General features: G+C 37.9%; 3 protein-coding genes across 5 annotated transcripts in view; 2 read left to right on the top strand and 1 right to left on the bottom strand.

Annotated features, from left to right (window-relative positions):
• The window catches only part of anxa3b (annexin A3b), a 275,725-nt gene that overhangs the window by 177,592 nt on the left and 74,854 nt on the right, over positions 1-23,279 (top strand). The gene's annotated exons all lie outside the window — the stretch shown is intronic.
• Positions 1,161-5,996, bottom strand: ndufa8 (NADH:ubiquinone oxidoreductase subunit A8). Its single transcript, XM_077243101.1, has 4 exons — positions 5,824-5,996; positions 5,106-5,269; positions 1,563-1,728; positions 1,161-1,452 (listed from the first exon to the last, which is right to left on the bottom strand). Exons 1-4 carry the CDS (start codon positions 5,872-5,874, stop codon positions 1,315-1,317), a joined length of 519 nt encoding a protein of 172 aa, XP_077099216.1. The 5' UTR covers positions 5,875-5,996; the 3' UTR covers positions 1,161-1,314.
• On the top strand, positions 6,057-22,018 carry morn5 (MORN repeat containing 5). Of its 2 annotated transcripts, XM_077243100.1 has the most exons (6): positions 6,057-6,079; positions 6,170-6,297; positions 6,865-7,012; positions 8,505-8,616; positions 8,725-8,856; positions 21,654-22,018. In XM_077243100.1, the coding sequence occupies exons 2-6, from the start codon at positions 6,194-6,196 to the stop codon at positions 21,749-21,751; spliced, it is 594 nt and encodes a 197-aa protein (XP_077099215.1). In that variant the 5' UTR covers positions 6,057-6,079; positions 6,170-6,193; the 3' UTR covers positions 21,752-22,018. The 2 variants fall into 2 exon arrangements, with proteins under 2 accessions (XP_077099215.1, XP_077099214.1); XM_077243099.1 differs by lacking the exon at positions 6,057-6,079 and having other exon boundaries at positions 6,093-6,297.

Genomic DNA, 23,279 nt, shown 5'->3' with positions numbered 1-23,279 from the left:
ATTTATGTGTATTATAGTACAGTACCAGTCAAAAGTTTGGACACACTTTCCTATTGGTGTGTACAAACTTTTGATGGGTACTGTATATAGAATACACAGTATTTAAACAGAATAAATATATAAACGTTTTGCAATGATCACTCAAATGTGGTGATCAAACACTTGTGTGACAAAGATATGTAATGGAGGCAGGGGGAATGATATAATGAGAATGATACATTTGAGCTGTAACCAAACTGGTGGAGGAAGAAATCAGATCTTTTTACTAAAGTAAAATGTATAATATCATAATGGAAACGTTTTTAATTACATAATGTACAGACTTAAGTAGTAAGCAAAATGTACCTACTAAACGTGAAACTAGGTTACTCTTAATACAAAATGGCCTAATATAAAGTGTTATAATTATATAAATTATTGGAATATTGCTTGATGTTGTAACGTAGCGTTATAGGCAGAATGAGCTTTAACACTGTGTCTACACCGGCCACCGCCGTTATTGCTCGCGTCGCAACAGCTGTTTACCCTAGACGCGGAAAAGCAGAGCAGAAAGTGGCACTAAAGTGCTTTAAAACTTTAAGAGACCTCGAACAGAAAGCACAAAGCCTTTCATTAAAGTCAATTTCGTTTTGTATTAATTATATCTTAATTTTAATCAATGTTTCATCAACTAAATGCCTGGATTTAATAAATAAGAAGTAAATATAGTGGACAATAGATAATCTCGACACGGAGGCGCCGGCGAGTGAACTGCAACTCGTCTCATAAATGAACCGAAACTCAGCGTATAGACCTGAGAAATATATCCATTGAAATATCTACTTTTAAACAGAACAAATCAAAACGAAAGACAAACTGCTCTCTGCTTATGTAGGCCTAATCCTTCTGAAATGCACATTTTTCTCTGGCGCGTTCAAAGATCGCGAGTCCGCATCCTCAACTTCATACTTGCAGCCCACAATGACTGAAAACACTTGTTATTAATAAACAATTAAAATGTCTCCTTGCTATATTTGATGTATTCATATCATTGCTTTTGCCAGTTCATTGTGACAGCTTTTATCGGCTTGCCGATGTATCGGTCGGGCTCTATACTGAACCCAGCACATTCTTAACAGTCAAATCTATATAAAGTACACAAAAAGAAACCTGAAGCCAAGTTTAAATTAAATCTTTTTTAATTCGATAACATGTTTTGAGTGCACAAAATTTATTAACATTTCTACACAATACGTTAGGATAACAGCGCAACCACTGGGACACTGGTCTAGAGCATGGAGAACATGATATTTATAGGACAGCAATTGGCCCTTTTTACCAGTTCCAGAAGAACAAGCGGCTGCCGTGCTTGGATGGCTGTAGCTCAGCCTCAATGGGAGTGTTGGGCTCAGGTCTTGGTCTTGAATGGTAGGGGTTTTCAGGCACGGGTCGAGAGGTTGCCACCTTGGTCACCTGTGGGAGAGGTCAAAGTTGTGAAGTACAGCATATGGAGGAAGACCAAAACGACATGGAAACCACTTCTAATACAGGTTTAAAATAAAGTAATGAATATTTTGACCCACTTTAGACAGATCTCCCAGGTCAGGCCTCTCCCAGCCCAGCTTGTCCAACACACAGGTGTCGAACTCCTTCTGCTGCTTACGGCAGTGGCGCAGCTCAGCCAGGTTAGAGTAATCCAGGCAGGTCCAGTACTCTGTGAAGGACTCTGCACAGTTTCCCTTTATCTGCCTGTAGACCAAACAATATGTGATTTTAAAAACTAATTACATGCAAATAGTGGGGTTTACACTATGCCCTAACCAGCTACGACACAACGACTCATTTACTGTCCATGCTGAAAGCCAAAAATGCTGTAGGACATAATAAAATAAAAGCCAATCTGAGGAGTGCAGACGAGCTCTCTCGATTTGTGTTACACCCTACTACATACTACCTTTAAATTTCATGAAATCCAGGAAACTTCTCCAGACAGCACCTTTTTTATGGTTGTGCTTGTATAACCTGAATAACCTTTTTTGTAAATGTTTTAGAAAAATATGGGCAGGGCTTTGGTTCAATGACATTTCAGGAATGAACGATGCTGCCCAGCGTAATGCCACAGAACAGAAACCAAGCTACTTTACAAACGTTTGCATTGGTTGTCGCTTCTTGTGTCACACCTTGTAATTTGGCAGGTCAATATAGTATTTGCTATCCTGCAAAGACAGATTACATTTATTTTGATTAATTTACCTGTAATATGTTAATATCGTGGGAATAAATCTCATCCCCATGATAATATTTTTGAATTTATAGAAGTTAATCCATACATACACTTGCACATTCATGACAGACAATGTCATGTGCAGTTGCATTACAATTTAAAAATCCAAGACTAAAGTATTTCACCATTCGCCAAGAGTTTGATTGACAGGTGATCTGATCAATCATAACGCCGTATCCGCCATCAGTGTTGCCAAGTCCAAAGCCCAAGTGTCAAGTCCCCCCCACCAGTGTTTTTTTCTTTTTCTTGGAAATATATCTGAAATTATGGGGTCGTCTTATATTCAGGGTCTACGCGTAAAACGAGTGTTTCCCCCAGGACTGAAGCGACCCGCCCCTGTAAACTACCGGTAGTTTACAGTGCCAGGGGATGCAAACTTCAAACAAATGGTGATAAATGTCATCAAACAACTCTCATTAAGAAGCCAATAAATACAGTGTGTCAGAGTGTAATGTTAGAAGATGGTGAGCCCAAAAACACTGTCTTACCACTGTCCTTAAAGTGGACGCTTTGAAGAAATTGACAGACAATAGTTGTCAGTAAGTAGCCGAAAAAAGAAATGAGAGGCTGCCCATTACCAGAGCCGTCATCCAGCTGAAGGCACTGGGTATCGCCAAAGTGCTTAACTTACCCACCTGCGAAGGACAAGGACCTCATTTCTTATTTCGGCTACATACTGACGCATTGGCCTGTCAATTTCTTTGAAGCGGCCACTTTGATCCGGTGTAAGAATGATGAGGCGTAATGGATTAGCGAATGGGTCACACCAATAAATCAGAATGATAAATACTAGAGTTGTCAAAAAGTACCAACTTCGGTACCAAAATTTAAAAGTGTGACGATACAAGCATTTCCCTCTAGCATTGTGAGCGCTGTTGAACAGATTCTTAAACACCTCTGATTGGCCATTGTGTTCACACTAGAGGTCGACCGATTCATCGGTTTTGCTGATATATCGGTACCAATAGTTGATTGGTGGAACTATCGTTATCGGCCATACCGATAGTTTTTCCGGGTTGCGTCCGTTGCTGGAGCGGCTGAGAAGAGTGCGCTGTCTTTACACAGTACGAGAGCACTGAGAAGAGACTGCTGGCATTATACAGAGCGAGAGCGGCCTCTAGAGGCACAATAAAAACTATCAATGGCACCGCGTGTTGTTTATTGTAACACATGAGGCTGCACGCAGCACAGAGAGAACACGCTTCACAGAGAGTGCGGACACTTCAGATGCGCATTTAAAACACTGACAGCGAAACAGTAGAACACTAAAGTACATATTGCCATATCATTATAAAGTAATTAATTTGTTGACTAGATGCTGCATTAGCAGAGAAAGAACAGAAGTATGTTTGCCGTCGAGGCTGTGAGGATTCTAACATTAGTACCTCAAGCAGTTAAAACAATGTGACAAAAACACACGCAGACCTGACCCAAATGTTTAATGTCGCAATCGTTACCATCTATTTGCATTAGTTTATTTTTGCATTAGTCACTTTTATGGACTCATTAGCCGGTGAAGTTGCATATTTAAAGCTAGTGACGTGATTGCTTTCTCAACATTCATGGAGCCGACAGAAACAAACAAATCAGAAACCCATTTGATTCTATTCTTTTTTATCAATGCAATACATATTGTTATTTTGATTAGATAGTCATCAAGTGTTCTAATATAGAGGCAAATAAAGTGAGAGACTATAAATGTAATATACATTTATGCAATTTTAATGCTTTGGCCTTTGCAGATATTTAAAGATGGCCATCTTTAAGCATAGCAGACTCTTTGGATTTATATGAAATAGTAACACTTTACAATAAGATTACATTTTTAGCATTAACTAAGGTTAATAAATGTTGTAGTATTGTTCATTGTTAGTTTGTTAATTTCAACATTAACTAAGGTTAACAGATAAAATAAAAATTAAAACTCAATGTACTATGAACTAACATGAATGATCAAGGTACAACTGTCTTGCTCAAATAAAGAAACCTGTAATATTTTAATGTTTAAATTATTTTCTGTAGAATTCGTTCTGTAGAACTTCTCATTTATATATATATATTCATATTTATATATTTATTTCATAAAGCACATTTTAGTTTAGCACCTTTTAACTTTTTTTTTATATCCAGTATCCATTTTAAAAATATCGGTTGATTAATCGGTTGTCGGCACGCACGGTCAAACCTAAATATCGGTATTGGTAAAATCCACTATCGGTCGCCCTCTAGTTCAGATGCTCAACGTATAGCCTATGTCTCTGATTGGCCATTGTGTTGACACGCTCAACATATATGTCTCTGACTACAATGATCAAAAATGACATCTTTGATGCTCTTCACCGAACGCTTAAAATGATACAAACGGGAGCGTTTAAAAGCAGGCGTCTATCAGCGTATAACTAATATATCCACCGATAGACGCCGCTTTCATACACTCCCGTGTGTATCTGTGTAAGTGCTCGATAAAGAGCGTCAAAGACAACATGTTTTGAAGCGTTGATCATTGTACCCAATCACAGACATATATGTTAAACGTGTCAACACAATGGCAAATCAGAGAATTCGTTCAACAGCGCTCAAAATGCTAGAGGGAAATGCTGGTATCGTCACATTTTTTTCATTTCTTGGTACCGAAGTCGAGAAGAAGTCGAAGTAGAGTTTTGACAACTCTATAAATACTGAGAAATCTTATAAGAAGGAATTGCTAATTTGTTTTAAAAAAAAAACATGGTGTGTAAATTGCTTCACAATTACAATGTGCAGCTCATAATAAAAACATTATATACCGGTATCTAAAAGATTCAAAGCCAAATCAAGACAAACAAGTGAAAGTGTTGAGTACCTGAAGAAGTTGACTGCACATTCATTGACTTTCTTCCCTTCTTTCAGACACTTTCTGGGGTCCTTCTCCTCCCAGCGGCACAGCATGAACTCTTTGTTGGCCTTGTCACATTGAGAGCCATAGTGATGAGCAGCAGCCTTCAGTACAGCTGATGATACATTGACCTGCAGAGAAAGCAGCAAAGTCCTGAGAACACACATGATGTAGGAGAAAATTACCTATTTGACTGTAATGAATACATTATTTTCCCCAGCAAAAAAATAAAATAAAATAATGTATGACATTAAAAAATATCCTGGATACTGATACAAAATGTCAGATAGCCAGTCTTGTTATTGAATTGGATATTCAATTGCATATTAATAAGATCCAAAACAATAGGGATTACAAAGCACATAATAATCTATGCGTGTCTAACGTTATAAGCCTGCTAAGAAAAATGTTTGTTACCCATTATAGTGTTACCCTTAATAATACATGGAAATATGAAACCACTGACACTTATCTACACGGACACTGTTAAAAACAAGACCAATATGTAACGTTAGTCAAAAAATCAGTTATCCAGTTGTTTCGAATTTCTGCTTTATTTGTTTATCTTCACTAACAGGCATACACAGCTATGCTAGTTTAAATGAACTTAACAGGTTAACGTTAGCAGTGCGACTCCAGCAGCTTTAGGCTAACACCTGCTTGGTTTTCAGTCTTTCAGACGTACCTCTTCGACTTTCAGTTCCTCCAAAGTCGGAATCTCAACCACACCGGGCATGGTGCGAATTATACGGCACCAAAACTAATCAAAATGATTTTGACAGTTCACCAATGTCCTCGTCTGCAGCAAGACGAGGCCGCACGAAGAAGGTCAGTTGACTGCGCAAGTGCGCATGTGCGAAAAATTACAGGCGCATTTAGAAAGCGTCATGCGTGTGTGGAAACTGGGACGCGGCAGAGCCATCTTGGCTCGTTAACGCAAAGTTATGCCACTACTTTTCAGCAGATTTCAAAACCTTTTTCTTATTCTGAGATGATTCAATATTGTTTATTCTATCACTTTATTTATGCAGGACAGTTACATATGTCCCAGAGGAATGTTTTTACCATTACAAGTAGAGCCTAGGTTGTGTTTCCATGGAAACAGTATCAACATGGAGTTCATGGGCAGCAGTTATGATGGAGATTACAAAAATGGCAGGTAAATATATTGAATTTGACGACATTTATATGAACGACCAAATTTAATCTAATTTTAGGCTATGTGAAAGCCATATACTTGTATTATGTCATACTTTATGCTTATGATTGATGTGTCCAGTTTCTGATTAGGCTATATGTTCATGAAGAAAGTCTTTAAGTCACAAAGACATTATGTCACGTTAATAAAACAAAGTCATTAATAAATAAATAACTGTAAATGTCATAAATGGTAGACCAGTTTTTTTCAGGCACCTGTTATATTAAAATATTTTAAATGTATAAAACAATATAAAGTGAAACTATTCCATATGATTTAATAAATGTATGGGGGCTTCCTGAATATTTTAAATTCATGACTGAAAAGTCAATGGATATTTTGTCACCAAATTTAAAAAATGACTTCTTTTTTTCTAGTAGCAAAAATAATAATGGAATGATTTCCCTTTTTGCAATATGCTTGTGCTAATTTAGCAGTACACTTGAGAATAAAGATACAATAATTTTGATAGGTAATAAGTGAGGCAAGCCATCTCATTTCCTCTCATCGTGTTGTCTTTATTAAAAGGATGGAGGGGATGGGCGAGTACACAATCCCCACTCACACTAGATATGTCGGAGAGATGAAAGACGGCATGTTCCATGGAAAAGGAGAGCTGCATTTCTCCAATGGAAGCAAATATGAGGGAACTTGGGAGAAAGGAATATCCAAACAGGTCTTTCTCTACTCCTAGTGTTAATTATATAAGTATGCCAACAAGCCACATATTTTATATTTAACAAAATATCAGATACAGCATGTGGCAAATATTTTAAAGAAAGATAGCAGAAGCACACTTTACAATGATAATATATAGATATTAGTTATTCTAATTAGAATGCAGAAGAAGAGTGTTGTGATAAATTCTGGTTGTTAAAGGTAGGGTAGGTAATTTTCGGAGAGGCTAGCAATAGCGAGCTAGCTTTGAAAGCATAACATCCCGCTCCCCCTTCAGAGCGTCTCCAAAGCCACGCCTCCTTCAAAACACATGAACGTACACAGCAGGGAGCAAACATAACCGTCACGGGAGACGGCTTTAAACTACCTCATGTCTCAAAGCAAATAACATTACAATGACAATGAACATAAACAACTTCAACTGACATGTATCACCTGACTGCTGCAGATTCATTTCGGCGTTGATAGTGTTGTTGATAGTAGTGTAATTGAAAATTGATAAATTCAGGTCACAAACTGCTCAGAGTATAATGTCACGGGTTTCCATCTCTTCCAAATTACAGTAGTTATTGCGTAAACGCAGTATAACCTACAGTTAGTTAGGTCCGATCGAACAATGTATTAATTAAATTCAGATTGGATTATGTTGGTAATAGGCACTTCCTTTACTCAAAAAGTTTCGTGCCTCTAACAAGTGCTTTCGACCTTCTTTTTGATCGTAAAGGTTTGTGGAAAACATTTGAGTTTTGCCACAGACTTGTCCCACCGCCTAGAATGCAACTGAATGGTTTTTCAAGCGCCTCCATACTTTTAAACAGAAAATGACAGAATATTTAGGTACATATTTACAGCAGGTCTAGTATTACCTGAAGTCATTTTTCCGGACCTTTTTACAGAAGGTAAAAGTCGGCATAATATTTACTGACATTGTCCGTAATGATTACTGAGATGGCACATTCGGACGGGACTAAAATCACTGAGAAGCTCTTGTAATAATGACTTATACCCCACCTTTCCATGTTAAACTAATCCAGTCCGAGTAGGGCTTAAGTCTGCATGGCATGAAACGCGCTGATGACGTGTGATGTTTGTGCGAGCAGGTGCGTGGAGGTATGGAAATACATATGTTGACAGGCAGGTAGGACATCGTATTGGCCGAATGCAATGATTGGACAGATATTTTATGGTCCGACGCCTTCAACAGACATATAAAACATATAAATACATTTAGACCACTTAACTGAGTGATCGCTATCACGACTTTCAACCAGCATAACAAAACAAAAATTTGTTTACCCTGCCTTTAACATTAAAATGGATCATGTTGATATTTAATGTGATAAACTACTTCTTTGGTTATCTAATTTGAGTGCATCTGAAAACACATTACTCTTGCTTGGATATTTTGTATTTAATGCAAGGGCATTTTGAAGTATTTATTGAGTGTCCAAATACTTTATATGGACTACATGTTTTTGTTACATATATAGGGAAAATACACATTTTCTGATGGCCTGGAGTATAAAGAGACTGACTGGGATTACTGTGAGGGCACAGACAGGCGGTTCTACTCTGAGAGGTGTAATGGGCTCAAACCAGCAGGTATGGTCTGACATTACTGGAATTATTGTGTGGGATCATTTATAGACAAGCAGCATGATTGTCTAAAAATATAAGAAAGAAATCAAGTCTCACCATGTCTTTGAATAGGAGAATCCCAGTTAACTGATCGGGACCCCCCGCGGCTCATCCCTGATGGTTGCTATGACAGCGGCGATGGCTTTTATGATCCAAACACCAGGGTCGTCAAAGACTATGATGGCAATTTTCTCAGGAACGCAGGTAAGAGAAAGTGCCATTGCAAGTTTTAGTCTGTGAGTGTGTGTGTCATTCACAATTTCCTACACCGTGTTCCATGAAATCCACAAAATCTCAATATAGTTCTCAGTCCATGATCTGAAGTAGTAAACATTTGCTTTTGGTCCTTCCACCTGGAACACATAAGACCACAAGCATTCGAGTGGCATAAATGGATTAGCTAAATGCATGTAGATAGTCTAGGGTTGAAGATTGAGCGATGAGATTGTAAAATAACTCATCTGTAGGTCTTTTCTCTTAGCCAGACATGCCTCAGTTCTGTAGTCATTTGAATTGTTTTCAAGGAAAATGTAAAACACATTTTCCAGTGCCCGACGTGGGATCTCGGATTTGAGGTGAATTCATTATGTCAGCCTTATAGATAGGAGGCCAGAATCCCCCAAGCTGTGTCATTGATTAGACAAGGTTGTGAAAATAATAATCCCTGTGTTACCTGAATTATTTTATTGAATGTATGTATATGTTTGTACAGGCGTTGCGGAAGCTACACGCTACTTATAATTTAAAACAGTCTATCCCTCTTTTTTTTAAAGTAATTTTTAAAAAATAAATTATTTAACACTGAAGCTATTTAAAGAGGCCAGTATTTTTTATTTTTATTATAACTCTACACAGAAAAAGGTTTTCCACTTTTGACTGAATATTTCCTTTTCAAATAAATGTGTTTTTTAATCTTTCTATTCTTCAAAGAATTCTGAAAAAAGTATGGTTTCCACAAAAATATTAAGCAAAAATATTAAACTGTTTTCAACATTTATAATAATAAGAAATGTTAATCAATCAGTCAATCAATCAATCAAAATCATCAGCTTTGACATCACAAGAATAAATAACATTTTAAAATATATTAAAATAGAAAACAGTTATTTTAAATTGTATATTAGTTTTTACTATTTTTTATTGAAGTCCCCCTGTGGTGAAAATCCGGCTTTTAATGTTGTTTATATGTAGATGTGCTGTTTTTAATATGCTTTAAGACAAACCATGTGCAAATTCATAAGTCAACACCATTGCAGAGTATTTTCTCCATAATACTGCAGTGAACCAACGACAGTCTCAAAAACACGGTTTGAAATCGCTGGTGTTTTTGACATCACAAACTACCTAGTAACCAATCAGGTCAACATGTGATCAACAACGAGTGGATCTCTGAGCTGGTGTGAGTGAGTGGAGGCGGGGCTCAATTGCATGATCATTTTGTTGATCAAAGATGAGTTTTAAGGGATACAATAATTGACTACAGAGGGACTTTAAAGAAATGCAGTGTTGGTGAGTTGGTGAGACTTCTTTCAGAAACATTAAAAAATAAACCGCAGTGTAGATTTTGTCATTTGTTTTTGCAGGTGCATGATACATTATTCTTTATTTATTGTGAAAATATGATTATTACCATCATTACCAAATGGTGGAATTACATTCAATAAATGTAACCTTAGATGGTATATTTGCTTGTGCAATTTCTTTTGTGATGTGCACATAAAACCTGAACCATGTTTATCATGTTTGTCATGTTTGTTAATGTGCATTAACATAACCCTGAAGGATCCAGTTTTTAGCCTAATTAGCATATCATGTGTCTCTTTAAAGGACAACTTAAGATCCATGCATAGTTACATTTGCTAGTTTACTTGGGTTCATCTGCAGTATTAATATACCATTTTCCATATTCGGTTATTTTTATTGAAGAAATAAGAAAAAAAAAAAAGTGACAACTAGAACAATATCTGTTTGCATAGGAGATGTTCTTGTATTTTTTATTTACTGGTCTACACATATGTTAGACTTACATCTTTGGCTGCTACACAATTTTTTTCCTAGTTCATATCCAGGTATCTGTATTTAGAACGTTGCTTGGGAATTATTTGGCAGCTGTGTTTTCCAGTATTGTGAGATGCATAATTTGGTAAACACTGTCTTGAGCAAATACATGGAATACGATCTGCAGCCCCACCTTTCGTCACAGTCTGATTGTGAGCTTGCATGTCTATTTCATACATCTAGCCTACAGTTACTATAACATAGGAAGACAGACACATCCTAAACAGATGTCAGAAGAGTTACTTTGGAGAAACACGCATAGATTTTCTTCTACAAGTTAATTGGAAGCTGTTTATTGATATTGTTAGGAAACAGAATCTGTGTGTGGTAAAAGAATAGTAGCAACATGGTTGCGTAAACAAAATTAGTCTTTAGCAGATGTTTCTTTCTCCCTTTTGTGTCGCCATCAGCCCACGCATATTTTTCAGCTACAGAACTCCCCAAAAAGCACTTTCTGTTGGAATTGTAACACCCATCATTTACAAAGTGTTAAGGCCCATTCACACCAAGAATGTTAACTAAAAAGATAACTATAAGGATATCTGTATTAGCGTCCACACCAGCGGATCATATCATTCGTTTATTCTAAGCGCTCACTTGAGTTTTGTTATCTGGCGCTTTAAATGCTTGAGTTCTTTAAAGCAGGATGGATTCTGATTGGCTGTCTATGTTTTTATAATTCAACAGCTGAAAAAAAAAATCTGAAAGTGATTCCAATGATTACCATTATAATTATAGTTGTGGTGTGGACAATTTTTTTTGTTGATATATTTATGTGTTCATATTGGATAGTTATTTGTGTTCCCAGATATTAATATACATTTCCATGTGTCAGTCACTCCATGCCTCTATTCAGGATTTGAAAACACACTGTCACTTCTGCGCCAGTGTGGTATATGTTCAGTCTTCAGATCAGATAATTTCCAGGCCTCTGGGATTACATCCTTACCACATGCGGCTGGAAAGTGAGAGCAAACATCAGAGACCAAGACTTACACAAGAGCGCAGACCTGTCACATTAAACCACATCCTAGTTATGACTCCCAGAGCCAAAGCCCACCCACTTCTACATGAGTCCACATCACAGATTTCATTTGCATTTACATTCATTTTCTAAGTAGAAGCATTCTGACCAAAGCCACTTACAATAAAGTGGATATATCATGTAAGTCAGTTACCAGTTGTTCGACCTAGCAACTTTAGCTCAGTCTTTAAAGGGGTGGTAAAATGGCATTTTCACAAGATGTAAAATAAATCCCTGATGCCCCCGTGTGTGTGTGAAGTTTTAGCACAAAATACCCCACAGATATTTTTCTATAGCATGTTAAAGTTGTCACATTTTGAGGGTTTGCAAAAACGCACCGTTTTGTACCTGGTCCTTTAAATGCAAATGAGCTGCTGCAGAGGGCGGGGTTTCAAGAGCTCTTGTGTGTTAGCAGAGCGATTACCTCATGCAGACACACTAAAATGACAGAAACTGTTCTGCCTTTAAAGGGATAGTTGACCCAAAAATGAAAATTCTGTCAGTATTTACTCACCCTCATGTTGTTCCAACCCTGTAAGACCTTCGTTCATCTTCGGAACACGAATTAAGATATTTTTGATGAAATCTGAGAGCTGGATCACTCATCCATAGGCTTCTTCAGGGATTGAACTTGCAGGCCCCGAAAAGTTATTAAAGACATCGTTAAAATAGTCAAGTGACTACAGTGGCTCAATCTTAAGTTTATCAAACGACGAGAATACTTTTTGTGCACAAAAAAAACTAAAATAACGACTTTTTTTCAACTATTCATTACCTTCTCTGTGGGCCTCGAGTCAGTTCACTAGTTTAACATCGTACGCTTCTGTTGTTGTACGTCACACGCATCTCCCACATGACCAGCATCGGCCAATAGTGAGCCTACGTGTGACGTAGCTCTACGCCATAGACTGTAAAAAAATATGGACGTAGTGTCCATGACGTCACCCGTAGGTTTCTGAAGAGCGTTTTTGAAGCCTAAAGTGGGCGGAGTCGCTCGTCACCATCTTGGAAGCGTGTCACAGTGCGTTACTCCCGGATAAACGAAAATGGGCAAAAAGGCGGGACGTGGGTGGAGTTTAGGTGCCTGGATGCTGAAACTACGCCCGCCTAGCTCGACGTGATCGAGTTTGCTCAGGCAAAGGAGCTAATGTGCTACTGACCTCGCGCTAAAGTGACAGCTGACTTGAAGTAGACCTAAAGTCAATAGTTAAAGTTCATGTTTTTGCCCTTTGAAATACTATAATAGTTAAAAGACATAACTAACCATGAGACTAACGTTATGTGTATTGTAATGCATTATTATTCTCATGCAGTAACTTACAATATTTGCTCTGAGTGTGTGTGTGACAGTGATTCATGCGCATACATGTCAGTCAGCGTGGCATCGCACGTCAAGTTCGTAGAGAGCTTTATTCATTCCATTTTAAATTCTGATAGATATTACCTAAGAAGTTCAAGTAATGCACTAGAAATCCGTGCTCATTTAAGGGACGAAGAGAAAGCACTGACACCTGCAGGATTTAATCTGACGGTACTTTTTATTGAACACTAAAAAGTTAAATAAGCATATTATAGTCTATATGCTCCGTAAGATCAACGGTACAGCAGAACGAGTGTGGCCTCTATATCTTAGACGTTTTTAAATCTGAACTCCAAAAAGAAACGATATTGTCAGACATCCATGAGTGCAAGTTCACAAAGAAAAACAACTGAAGAACAGCGCTGGTTGTTCTCTCGACACTCGACAACGGCGGAATCCAACGGCGTGGGCAAGGGTGGGCGGCGCGTAATAAACTGTATGAAATAATCCCGAAATAGTACAAACACGGCAGAGATGACAAGTTCAGCAGCTGGAATCAGCTATGATGGCTAACAGAAGCGGCAATCCACCTGTCACTCAAGTGGCCACGCCCTTGATTATGCAGCATTTTAAGGCTTAATATAATTTAAATGGATGAGTTCTAAAAAAAATTCACCCCCCTCACAGTTGTCATGAAGGGCAAAATTACCTGTATAGACCAAGACAACTTAAGACACCAGGCTGTAAACATATTTATTTCCGCGGTAAAGTTGGGCATTTTAACATGGGGGAGATACAGATTTGACTCACTTTTGCTGCCAGCCTCAAGCGGCCAGGCGATGAATTGCAGTTTAATTCACTTCCGTGTTGGTTTCAAGAGAGAGACAGGGAGGTTGCCGCTTGCTCTACGCTTTTACACTAAGTTAACTGACTAGAGGCCCATAGAGAAGGAAATGAATAGTTGAAATAAAGTTATTTTTTATTTAGTTTTTGCACACAAAAAGTATTCTCGTCGCTTGATAAACAAGATTGAGCCACATAACTTTTCGAGGCTGGCAAGTTCAATCCCTGAAGAAGCCTATGGACTAGTATGGAGGAGTGATCCAGCTCTCAGATTTCATCAAAAATATCTTAATTCGTGTTCCAAAGATGAACGAAGGTCTTGTTGGAACAACATGAGGGTGAGTAAATACTGACAGAATTTTCATTTTTGGGTGAACTATCCCTTTAATGTTAAAACGGAGTCAGACAAAGATGGAGAGACTCAAGAAGAAGTGACAACATTTAGAATGCAACAGGACGTCTCTGAATGGTTAGTTGATGAATTTATGTTGCTGATGTGGAGTTAACTATCTTCAATTAGGATATTCTGTCATGTTAATCTATAAATCGCTCGTATAGGAACTGTTGTGAGATGCACACAGAGTGACTTTTTATTGCATGTGAAAAGAAGGATGCTAAAGTTTGAGCTGACTCACAAATACACTCTTATACAACAACTTTTCCTCTTCTCAACATGGACTGCGTGTTCCCGGGGGCGGGGTTTATGTACATTTTAGGGTTGCTGATGTCACTAAACCCGGGAGGAATGTCGTGTAGTCCCTACCAGCCGTTTTTTGTAGTCCTTTTCTTTAAAAGCAAATATCTCCCTTTGCTTTGAACTTTGAGCATTGTAACTTTAGAGATGTTGTTTATGCTCAAACAGCAACATGTCACACTAGCTAAAGTTAGAAAAGTGAAGTCATACTTTACCACCCCTTTAAAGGGATAGTTTCCATAGGTGAGATTCTATCCATAGGTGGAGAGTGAACCAACTCCAGGGTAAGACTAGATGTGCTTCCTCCTTAAAAACACATTTAAATAGAATGTCATGAAAGTTTGAAGTTACGTGTTGCCTAGGAACAATCTACTCATCCCAGTATAAATGCTTAAGATAATTTTTTGTTATTAAAGCGGCTATGTTTGCAAACCACTATAATTTGAACAGAAAAGCAAGCAAACTGTATGCGTGATTTGGCATGGCAACATATTTGAATAATAAATAACCATTGCCTTACCTAATGCAGCAAAACAAAAGTTTAATTCAAACTCTGAATGGATTACAGGGTGAAGTCAGCAAAAGTGGGACATCAGCTAAAATGGGACAAATAAGCTTTTTGGTGTAGTGCGATATTGGTGGGTGGTCTTGAAATGTTGTCACAACAGTAGTCTATATAAAGCTGTCAACTCAACTCATCGCAATCTCATAAAGTTCCACAGTAATCAATGAAGCTGACTGCACAGTGAATCTTTTATGTAGCACACTTGGGGCCATATTTAGGCAGATTTAAACAGTGCAAATTAGCATGAGAGCGCGATTCCAAAAAAACACAGATGGGAGTGGAAAGTTCTGTGCATGATCTACTAACTATCTACTACAAATTAAATAACACAGATGCAGCCAGATCATTTCCATAATGACCAACGCAATCTACCTGTTAGCATCTGGTTTAAGGCTTGCTTTTTTGGGCTTTAACGGCACAAACACCAGTAAATTGACGACTGCAAACTTTAGTAAATCACCTTGCATGATTCATTTAAATACTCTCCTCCCATAAATTATGCGTCTGAAAGGGAAACTCCTAAAAAATGCATGAAGGTCAGCCACAAAAATAACCCTGTCCAAACCTTTTCAGCGCAAATTTTTCACTGCGTGTCTTTAGTAAATCCTGACAGTAGTTTTTTGTAATCCTGTAGTAAATCTGGCCCATAGTGTCTACACTCTGTTTGTTATAAGTTACCTTATAGGATTTGCGAGTGTCTGATTGGCCATTGCGTTCAAGAAATCAACAGATATGTTTGAAATTCTCTATATTGCTCAAGGCTGCAAAATACGCTGTAAACAGAAACCTCTGATACTCTCAAGAGCACAAACACCAAATCTTTTTCACCAATATGCTATTATTACGGAGAAAACCGATCCTGGACAAGCAGCTTTATACATGTGTGTATATTATATAAGTCTCATGGAGCAGGGATGGAGAGATTATTCCCACTCAAATGTAAATCTGGCCTTTTAAATCAACTCCATCTCTTATGTTAGATCGTTTCATAATATGGAATATTGTGCATCCTATAGATTTATTTTTATCACTTGGAGGTGACTGTACATTTGTCAAAATGGGTGTGAAGACAGAATTTATTGCCAGTAGCTTCCCTCCAGGATGGAGGATCACAGAGTGCGCAGATGCTGAAGAGGCAAATGCAGAGGAACCAGATTCCCTGCGGGAGGATGTTTTTGGGAGGAGAGGAAAGAGGGACAAGTCCAACTACAGCTGTGGGGCAGAGTAACAGTAGGATCCAGGAGGCAGGCATGATAGCGTGTGGCAATCCTAGACAGGAGCAGCCCAGGCTGGACAGGAAGGCCTGCGGAAATGCCCAGGCTCCAGGCCAACTCTGAAGCTGGCTGGAGAGCACGAGAAAACCAAATGAGAGGAAGACCTGAAGAATCTCAACACTGGTCATTTGAAGTCATTTGCAAGCAGTGGTAGTTGGCGTATCATGTAGGACTGCCCCTTGAGATGGGCACAAGGCAGACTGAGTCCCCTCCATATGTCCTGTTCTGACCAAGTTGACCAGCTTCTCCTTTGTCTTCAATCCAAGCACACTAAAGCACAGTAACTGTATACTCCAAGCAAAGTTTTAGCCATATGCTTGTCTTTTAAAAAAATAACAGTAACTTAAAGTTAGTGGTATTTTCTCTTTTACTTTAAAGGGTTAGTTCACCCAAAAATGAAAATGAAGTCATTAATTACTCACCCCCATGCTGTACCAACCCCGTAAGGCCTTCGTTCATCTTCGGAACACAAATGAAGATATGTTTGATTAAATCTGAGAGGTGGATCACTGCTACATAGGCTGCCTAAGGGAATGAAACTTGACGGCCCAGAAAGTCATTGAAGAAAATGTTTAAATATTCCATGTGACTACAGTTGCTCAACTATAAGTTTATCAAGCGACGAGACTACTTTTTGTGCGGGGAAAATAAACAAAAATAACGACTTTATTCGACTATTCCTTTTCTTCCTTGTGGGCCCGAGACGAGAGTTCAAGAGATTTCCACGACGCATGCGCGAGTGCAAGTGAATATCTTCATTTGTGTTCCGAAGATGAACGAAGGTCTTACGGGGTTGGTACAGCATGGGGGTGAGTAATTAATGACTTCATTTTCATTTTTGGGTGAACTAACCCTTTAAACCTCTAACCCCAAGTATTCAACATTTTCGTTTAACCACTTCGAATTATACCTCAAATCTTGCAGCTTGTTGAGGAGAGGTGTGCTATTACTTTTCTAAATACGGAATATACTTCTTGACTTTTGCCCATATTTTTGCCCTGATTTGCAGTCAGGGCGAGTCAATCCTAGTTTCCAAAAGCTAGAGCCAGTCTGAAGATTTTGGGCTGCCAGAGTATTTACAGAAAATTGCGTAGTGTATGATGGGAACACACTCCAATTTATTTTTTGCTTCAGACTCCCTCCAGTCTGAGGATATCAAACATATTTGAAATTTTAAGCCAATTTCAGAACATACATCGTAATACATGATGCACCTTTTACACTGACTTCTAACTGCCTCAACTTACACCACAAATCTGTCCAGACCATACTTACTGTGTCTACCAAACTAAGGCTGCATCCAAATGCACTTGGCTAGGCCAAGAACTCAGAACAAAGTGTCACTATTGGTCATCCATGTTTGTTGTTATAGTCATGAATCTCCTGTCTGCGTGGCACGTTTCTGCATGAGTTTGTTGTGTTAGGAATGACTTGAAAGTCTGGTAGTGTGTGATCCTCAGTCGTTTAGTGTATGATGTCCAGTTTTTCTATATAATTATTTTAAAAGTTGGCAAGTGTATGATGCCTTGTGTTTTAAAATTTAGTTGTTTGTTTTTTTTGTTGTGTAGAGTATTCCAACCTAAAGTTATCTGACTTAAGGCCCATTCACACCAAGAACGATAACTATAAAGATAACTACAATATATTAGAGTCCACACCAGTGGACGATATCGCTCTGTTTATTCTAAGCATGTACTTGTCTGTCACTTTAAATGCTCGAGCTCGTCACAGCAGGGTGCATTCTGATTGGCTGTCAATGTTTTTTATGGTTCATCAGCTGGATAAAATCGTTCTAAACGTGATTCCAACGATATCGTTTCTCTATGCCCTTATCATGATTCTTTATTATGCTATTCTTTAATATTGAGAAAATTTTTTAGAACTATATTTTTATTGTTATAGTTATCGTCCTTTGTGTGAACAGGCCGTAAAGGCCTAGTTTTCATATGCATAAAGATGGGACCTGAACCATAGGGATCAGAACACCACAGAGACTTGGTAAGTGAGCTCTTTTGACTTGAACCAGAAAGTAACCAACTAGCAACCACCCAGAACACCCTTGAATCACGGTGGCATCTTTTGCACAGGCAAGCACAACTCATGTTTTCTTCGGAAAATGTAAAAATAGTTTTAATTACAATACTCAAATAAGTCCATAAACACCTACTTGTCTCCTCTATAAGATTCTTGGAGGATAAGGTTTGCCTGAAAGAATGCTGTAAGAACATGGGATGGTTCCTCCGTTTCCTTTCTGACTGTAAAGCTTTGAAACATGAGCGGGGGTGTCACTAAAGCCCCTGTCATTACACAGAACGCTTGTAAGCATTGCATAGCAGAGGTAGCAGGATTAGAGGCTTTAGGGACTATAGGGTTTCTAGGTTGCAGTAAACCTGAAGCCAAGCAGGCAGTAGATCCAGGCGTTTGGTTTACGTTGGGGCTGGAAATCCTGTTTACAACCAGGTTTAATAACACTGGGGGTAAATGAGCAAGGGGGTTGATACACTCCATTTAAAGTAATTCAATTTAATTGATCTGTCAAGACACACTAATATATTAAAACATATTTTACCACCTAGGCTATCACCAATCTTGTAGAAAACTACAAATTTCTTTTTAGTACTATAAAAATAAACTTGGCATATAGTACTAAAAGTGACTTGTAGTTTTCTGAGTGGTAATTGTCAATGCAGAACTACACCCTGGCTGGTTGCCAGGGGGTTGCTATAAGGATGATATTTTGGAATCATCAATGTTCAATCAATTTCAATAATATTCTTGTCTCTAGATATGACTCAGATGCCTTGTTCAGTGTATGGGGTTTTTTAGCTGCTTATCGTCTGCCAGGCATTTTTTTTCATTTTGTTATCATATCCCCCATGATAACAATATGTTGCTCTAAAATATTTGGGGATTTGATTGTGATAATGCTCTTTAAACAATACTACTATTGTCTTTTGTCTTTAGCGTCTGTTCCTAGGTAAGACAAAACTTCACTTGAGCCAGAAGCTTTACAGCCATATGAATGCAGTGTTTTCCTGCTATGATAATTGTTTGAGGTTCACATTTAAAAATCCCACCACCAATGAAAGCAGCCAAGGCCTGAGCCCATAGTCACCTTTTTTTAGGTAACACACCAAACCTTGTCAGGAGATGATCATCCACCTGGTTGGAATACACAGCTCCTCGAGCCTTGGAATAATCTCAAGTGATCCTAAATCCATTAATGAAAAGTGCGGCTCTGTTTGGAAGGAAACAATTTTCCTTTTGATTATATTTTAGGGATTAAGATAAACACCTCCAAACAAGGTTCCATTACTGCTTCCTTTCTGACTCCTGGGCTTTGATCGTGGAATGTGTCATATTCATTAGACCACCTGAATGAGGGCTTAACGTGAACGTGTGGAAAGGAGGCTCGAATAAAGTGTACCAGGAAACTGTCATTTTGTCTTTTGCAGAAAATACAGGCATTTTGTAGCTAAAATAAATTTAAAAAAAAAGCAAATGTTGGGAAAGTAAAAAAAGCCAAATGATTGTACTTTCCTATTTATAATAAAAAATAATTTATACTACCACATAAACAAGGAAGACAAGGGCAAAATGGGAACAAATTAATAAGGAGGGAAATCAGAATTTAAAAAGCCAAGAAAAAGAAACTAAACATTAGTAATGAAAACAAATAGATGGTTATATGGGTTACGGAAATTCAAGGAGATGAATTTCAGCAAAGTTTTAGGAAGTATGAGGGCTTAGACAGTTCTTTAAACAGTGTTCCCACAATGAATGTGCAATTGTGAATGACCTATGAATGAATGACTATTCCAGTCATTTGTGGTCACTGGGCTTTTTTAGTTTTTTAATCATTTTATAGAGATTGCACTCAAAGAGGCTTCTCCAAAATATTTTATAGAACAAAAGCCTACATGAAAAAGAAAAACAATTGTAAAATTTCCTGGTATTTTTTCATTACCGCGGGAACCTAAACAAATGCCTATATAGGCTACTGATTTTTTTCTTTGTTTGCAAGAGAGCGACTTGTGGCTTGTTTAAAGATAACACATTTTCCAGCAGGAACAATATTTAGGCCTAAATACATTTCGTTCTGCTTGTTTTCAACTATTCACACTGATGTAAGGTCCGGTAGCCTATATTATAATCACTTTGCTTTTATAAGCTTGACGTCTATACACTACACTACCTGTTAATGCAGTTCAATTTGAAGCACTATTGTCATGTAAATCTCATGTCAAAAGTAAGCCCTCGACAACTGATACGGAGGAGAATTTATTTGCAGTAGATTTGATGTGAGTGACACGTCTGCTCTGAAATGGGATTGTATTAGCCTATGAATTTAGCAAGTGTATGAATGCCAGGCAAACAATAAGGACTGAGGTGCTAATTTCGTGCAAATATAACCGCGAGAACTCGGCGCATTTACCGAAATGTAATTGTAGACCGACCCTGTCCATCAGCCATTGGTTGAAGCGTCCACGGAGGTATTAATTGGTTTAAAATAGTGATGAAATGTTCCTCTCGAGTGTGACCTCCATGTGGAGAGCGTGAGGTGGGAGCGAGTGAATGAAGTGAGACGTTAGCATGCAGCTGTCGCAGAATGGACCGGTCGCGTGCTGGAAAAGTCTCAATTGCTGCGCGCGGGAACCAGGTAGAAGTGGCGGGAGGCGCGTGGAGAGGCCGTTTAGGACCATCGCGTGCAATTATCGACAATCAGAGGAGAGCTTAAGACCTGTTCTCAACAATGGGCCCAGTTCGCCACGTTCATGGGGGTGAGCGCTCAAGTGCGTGCAGCTGCGCGCTCACATTCAGCACCAGCAGCAGAACTACCTCGCGCTCCGCAATTAACAACTCCTTTCAGTTTTAACCATTTAAAAAAGCAGTATATTATCCACTGTTTTTGGTTGTGGAATCATCTCTGGGAAGGGAATGAAAAAAGGGAGCGATTGATTGTCGCGTGAAGTAGGCTGCTGAGAGCGAATTTTCATAATTGTTGTCTTAATCCTGCACGTAGAAAATGTAAATTGCCTTTAACCGCATATGAATGAGTTTGACACAAGGCTTTTGGAGCTCGATTTTTGACCAAACAATCAGAAAGAAAGAAAAAATACCACGTAGGCTATTTCATTTACAAGTAGCATGTGCGCATGCAGACTTCATGCTTTTATTATGCATCTAGAAAGCATTTTTTTTCTTATCAGAATGAGTGAAATATGTATTATCTGCCCTTGTAGATGACCAAGAACACGAGTGGATTGTGCGGACATGCAGGAAGAGCTGGGATGAGTTCATTGGTCACTGTCCAAGAAGCAGCACACTAGAGGAGACCTGAGAATACTGACAGACAGTTCACATGGATGTCATCTGAACATTAATGCAGCTTTGTTACTTTAATTTGTTTATTTCTTCAATCCTGTTATCCCTTCCCAAATTAAAACTGAGTTAAAAAATTAAATATTTTGAAATGGATTTTTTTTTTTTATAAATAGTGATTATCATAATACTAACAACTGTTAAATTGCAACCTACATAAATCAGACTTGATGTATTATGGATTAATGAACAGTTAATGGAAAAATAAAACATGAGTTTGCATTAAGTGATGAGAATATCTACTGTGTATTAACAAATCAACAGTCTTTGAGCAACTAAAAAAATGTTTTACATTTATTACACAATTAGCATTATTGTTTATAGTGTTTTGTACTTTTTTATTATCATGAAAAGTGAAAGTTTCCAATCAGAAAAAAAATATCTCGACTGAACAGCTACTTAAAAAACTACGAAATAATCAAATCAGAAGAATATAATTAAGTGAGTTTAGGTTTTAAAGGCCATTCCATGCAGCTTATTTTAAAGACAAAATCATGTTTGCCAAGATAATAGTGGGGTTTGGGTACAAACTCAATTAAGAAATGTTACATCATTGCTGTATTCTTTCCAAGTAAATGGAAATCACTAACATTCAACAGCTGAATACTTCTACTGACGTAAATGAGTCCTATTCTTGCTCAGCTTGAAATAAATGAGATGCAAAGTTTTCTGCACTTAAGAAAGTGTGTGTGCTTGAGCACAGAGGAGATAGGTTAGTCAAAGATTATGTCTCAGTGTGTCTTTTGAAAGAGAACACGGGATATGCGAGCTCAATCCTGTGATGTGGCCTGACAGGGAATTCCTGTGTGTGATGCTGATGGAATCAGTGATGGAGTCATTACTGCACACACTGACCCGTGAAGGGTCTGCCAGCTCCTCCATCAGCCTGTGATTGCTTCCTGCTACACTCGTGCACACACACCGGGACATGCGTCTATACCACAGTCAGAAATTAACCAGGGCTCAGGGCAACAGCAAAAAAAACTCTGAAAGTGACAAAAACCATCCATATAAATATATATATATATATATATATATATATAATCTGTAATATTTCATACATTTCATAATAACCTGGCATAATAATAACTTGTAGCAGTCAGATATAAAATCTGCATTTCATGTTATAAAAGGGTGTTTTATGACAAAATACTGTGCCTGGATCCGATGGTAATGCCATGGTCTTGAATAATCTATCGTAAAAAATTTGTATGATCTATAAATCATGATGTTTGAACATATGTTTTTACATTGCTTTAACTCATCGAAATAAGTTATGTTCAACTTTTTTATATACGTCATAGAAGATTCAACTAATTGTTTTAAGTCAGTTTAATATAATTTAAGTTAAAATGACGTAAAACAACCAAGCTGATTGTACCTCAAAAAAAAAAACTATATATATATATACAGAGTAAAAAAGCAATGTTTTATCATTCAAGAAAATGTGGTATTGTATTTTAATACAACAGATGTTCTATTGAAAA

Source organism: Siphateles boraxobius, unplaced genomic scaffold, assembly GCF_051911475.1.
Source record: "Siphateles boraxobius isolate OS27281-9 unplaced genomic scaffold, OSU_SipBor_1 25, whole genome shotgun sequence".
Taxonomy (NCBI): Eukaryota; Metazoa; Chordata; class Actinopteri; order Cypriniformes; family Leuciscidae; genus Siphateles; species Siphateles boraxobius.
This window is presented reverse-complemented; position numbering and strand designations above follow the sequence as displayed.

Excerpts from the sequence above, each read along its gene's own strand:
- morn5 (XM_077243099.1), top strand. The coding sequence starts at position 6,164 with ATGCAGGACAGTTACATATGTCCCAGAGGAATGTTTTTACCATTACAA. Across the intron at positions 7,013-8,504 it reads AGAAAGGAATATCCAAACAG|GGAAAATACACATTTTCTGA; the intron begins GTCTTTCTCTAC and ends TTACATATATAG. Across the intron at positions 8,617-8,724 it reads TAATGGGCTCAAACCAGCAG|GAGAATCCCAGTTAACTGAT; the intron begins GTATGGTCTGAC and ends GTCTTTGAATAG.
- ndufa8 (XM_077243101.1), bottom strand. The coding sequence starts at position 5,874 with ATGCCCGGTGTGGTTGAGATTCCGACTTTGGAGGAACTGAAAGTCGAA. Across the intron at positions 5,270-5,823 it reads AGGAACTGAAAGTCGAAGAG|GTCAATGTATCATCAGCTGT; the intron begins GTACGTCTGAAA and ends CTTTCTCTGCAG. Across the intron at positions 1,729-5,105 it reads TGTGCAGTCAACTTCTTCAG|GCAGATAAAGGGAAACTGTG; the intron begins GTACTCAACACT and ends TTTGGTCTACAG.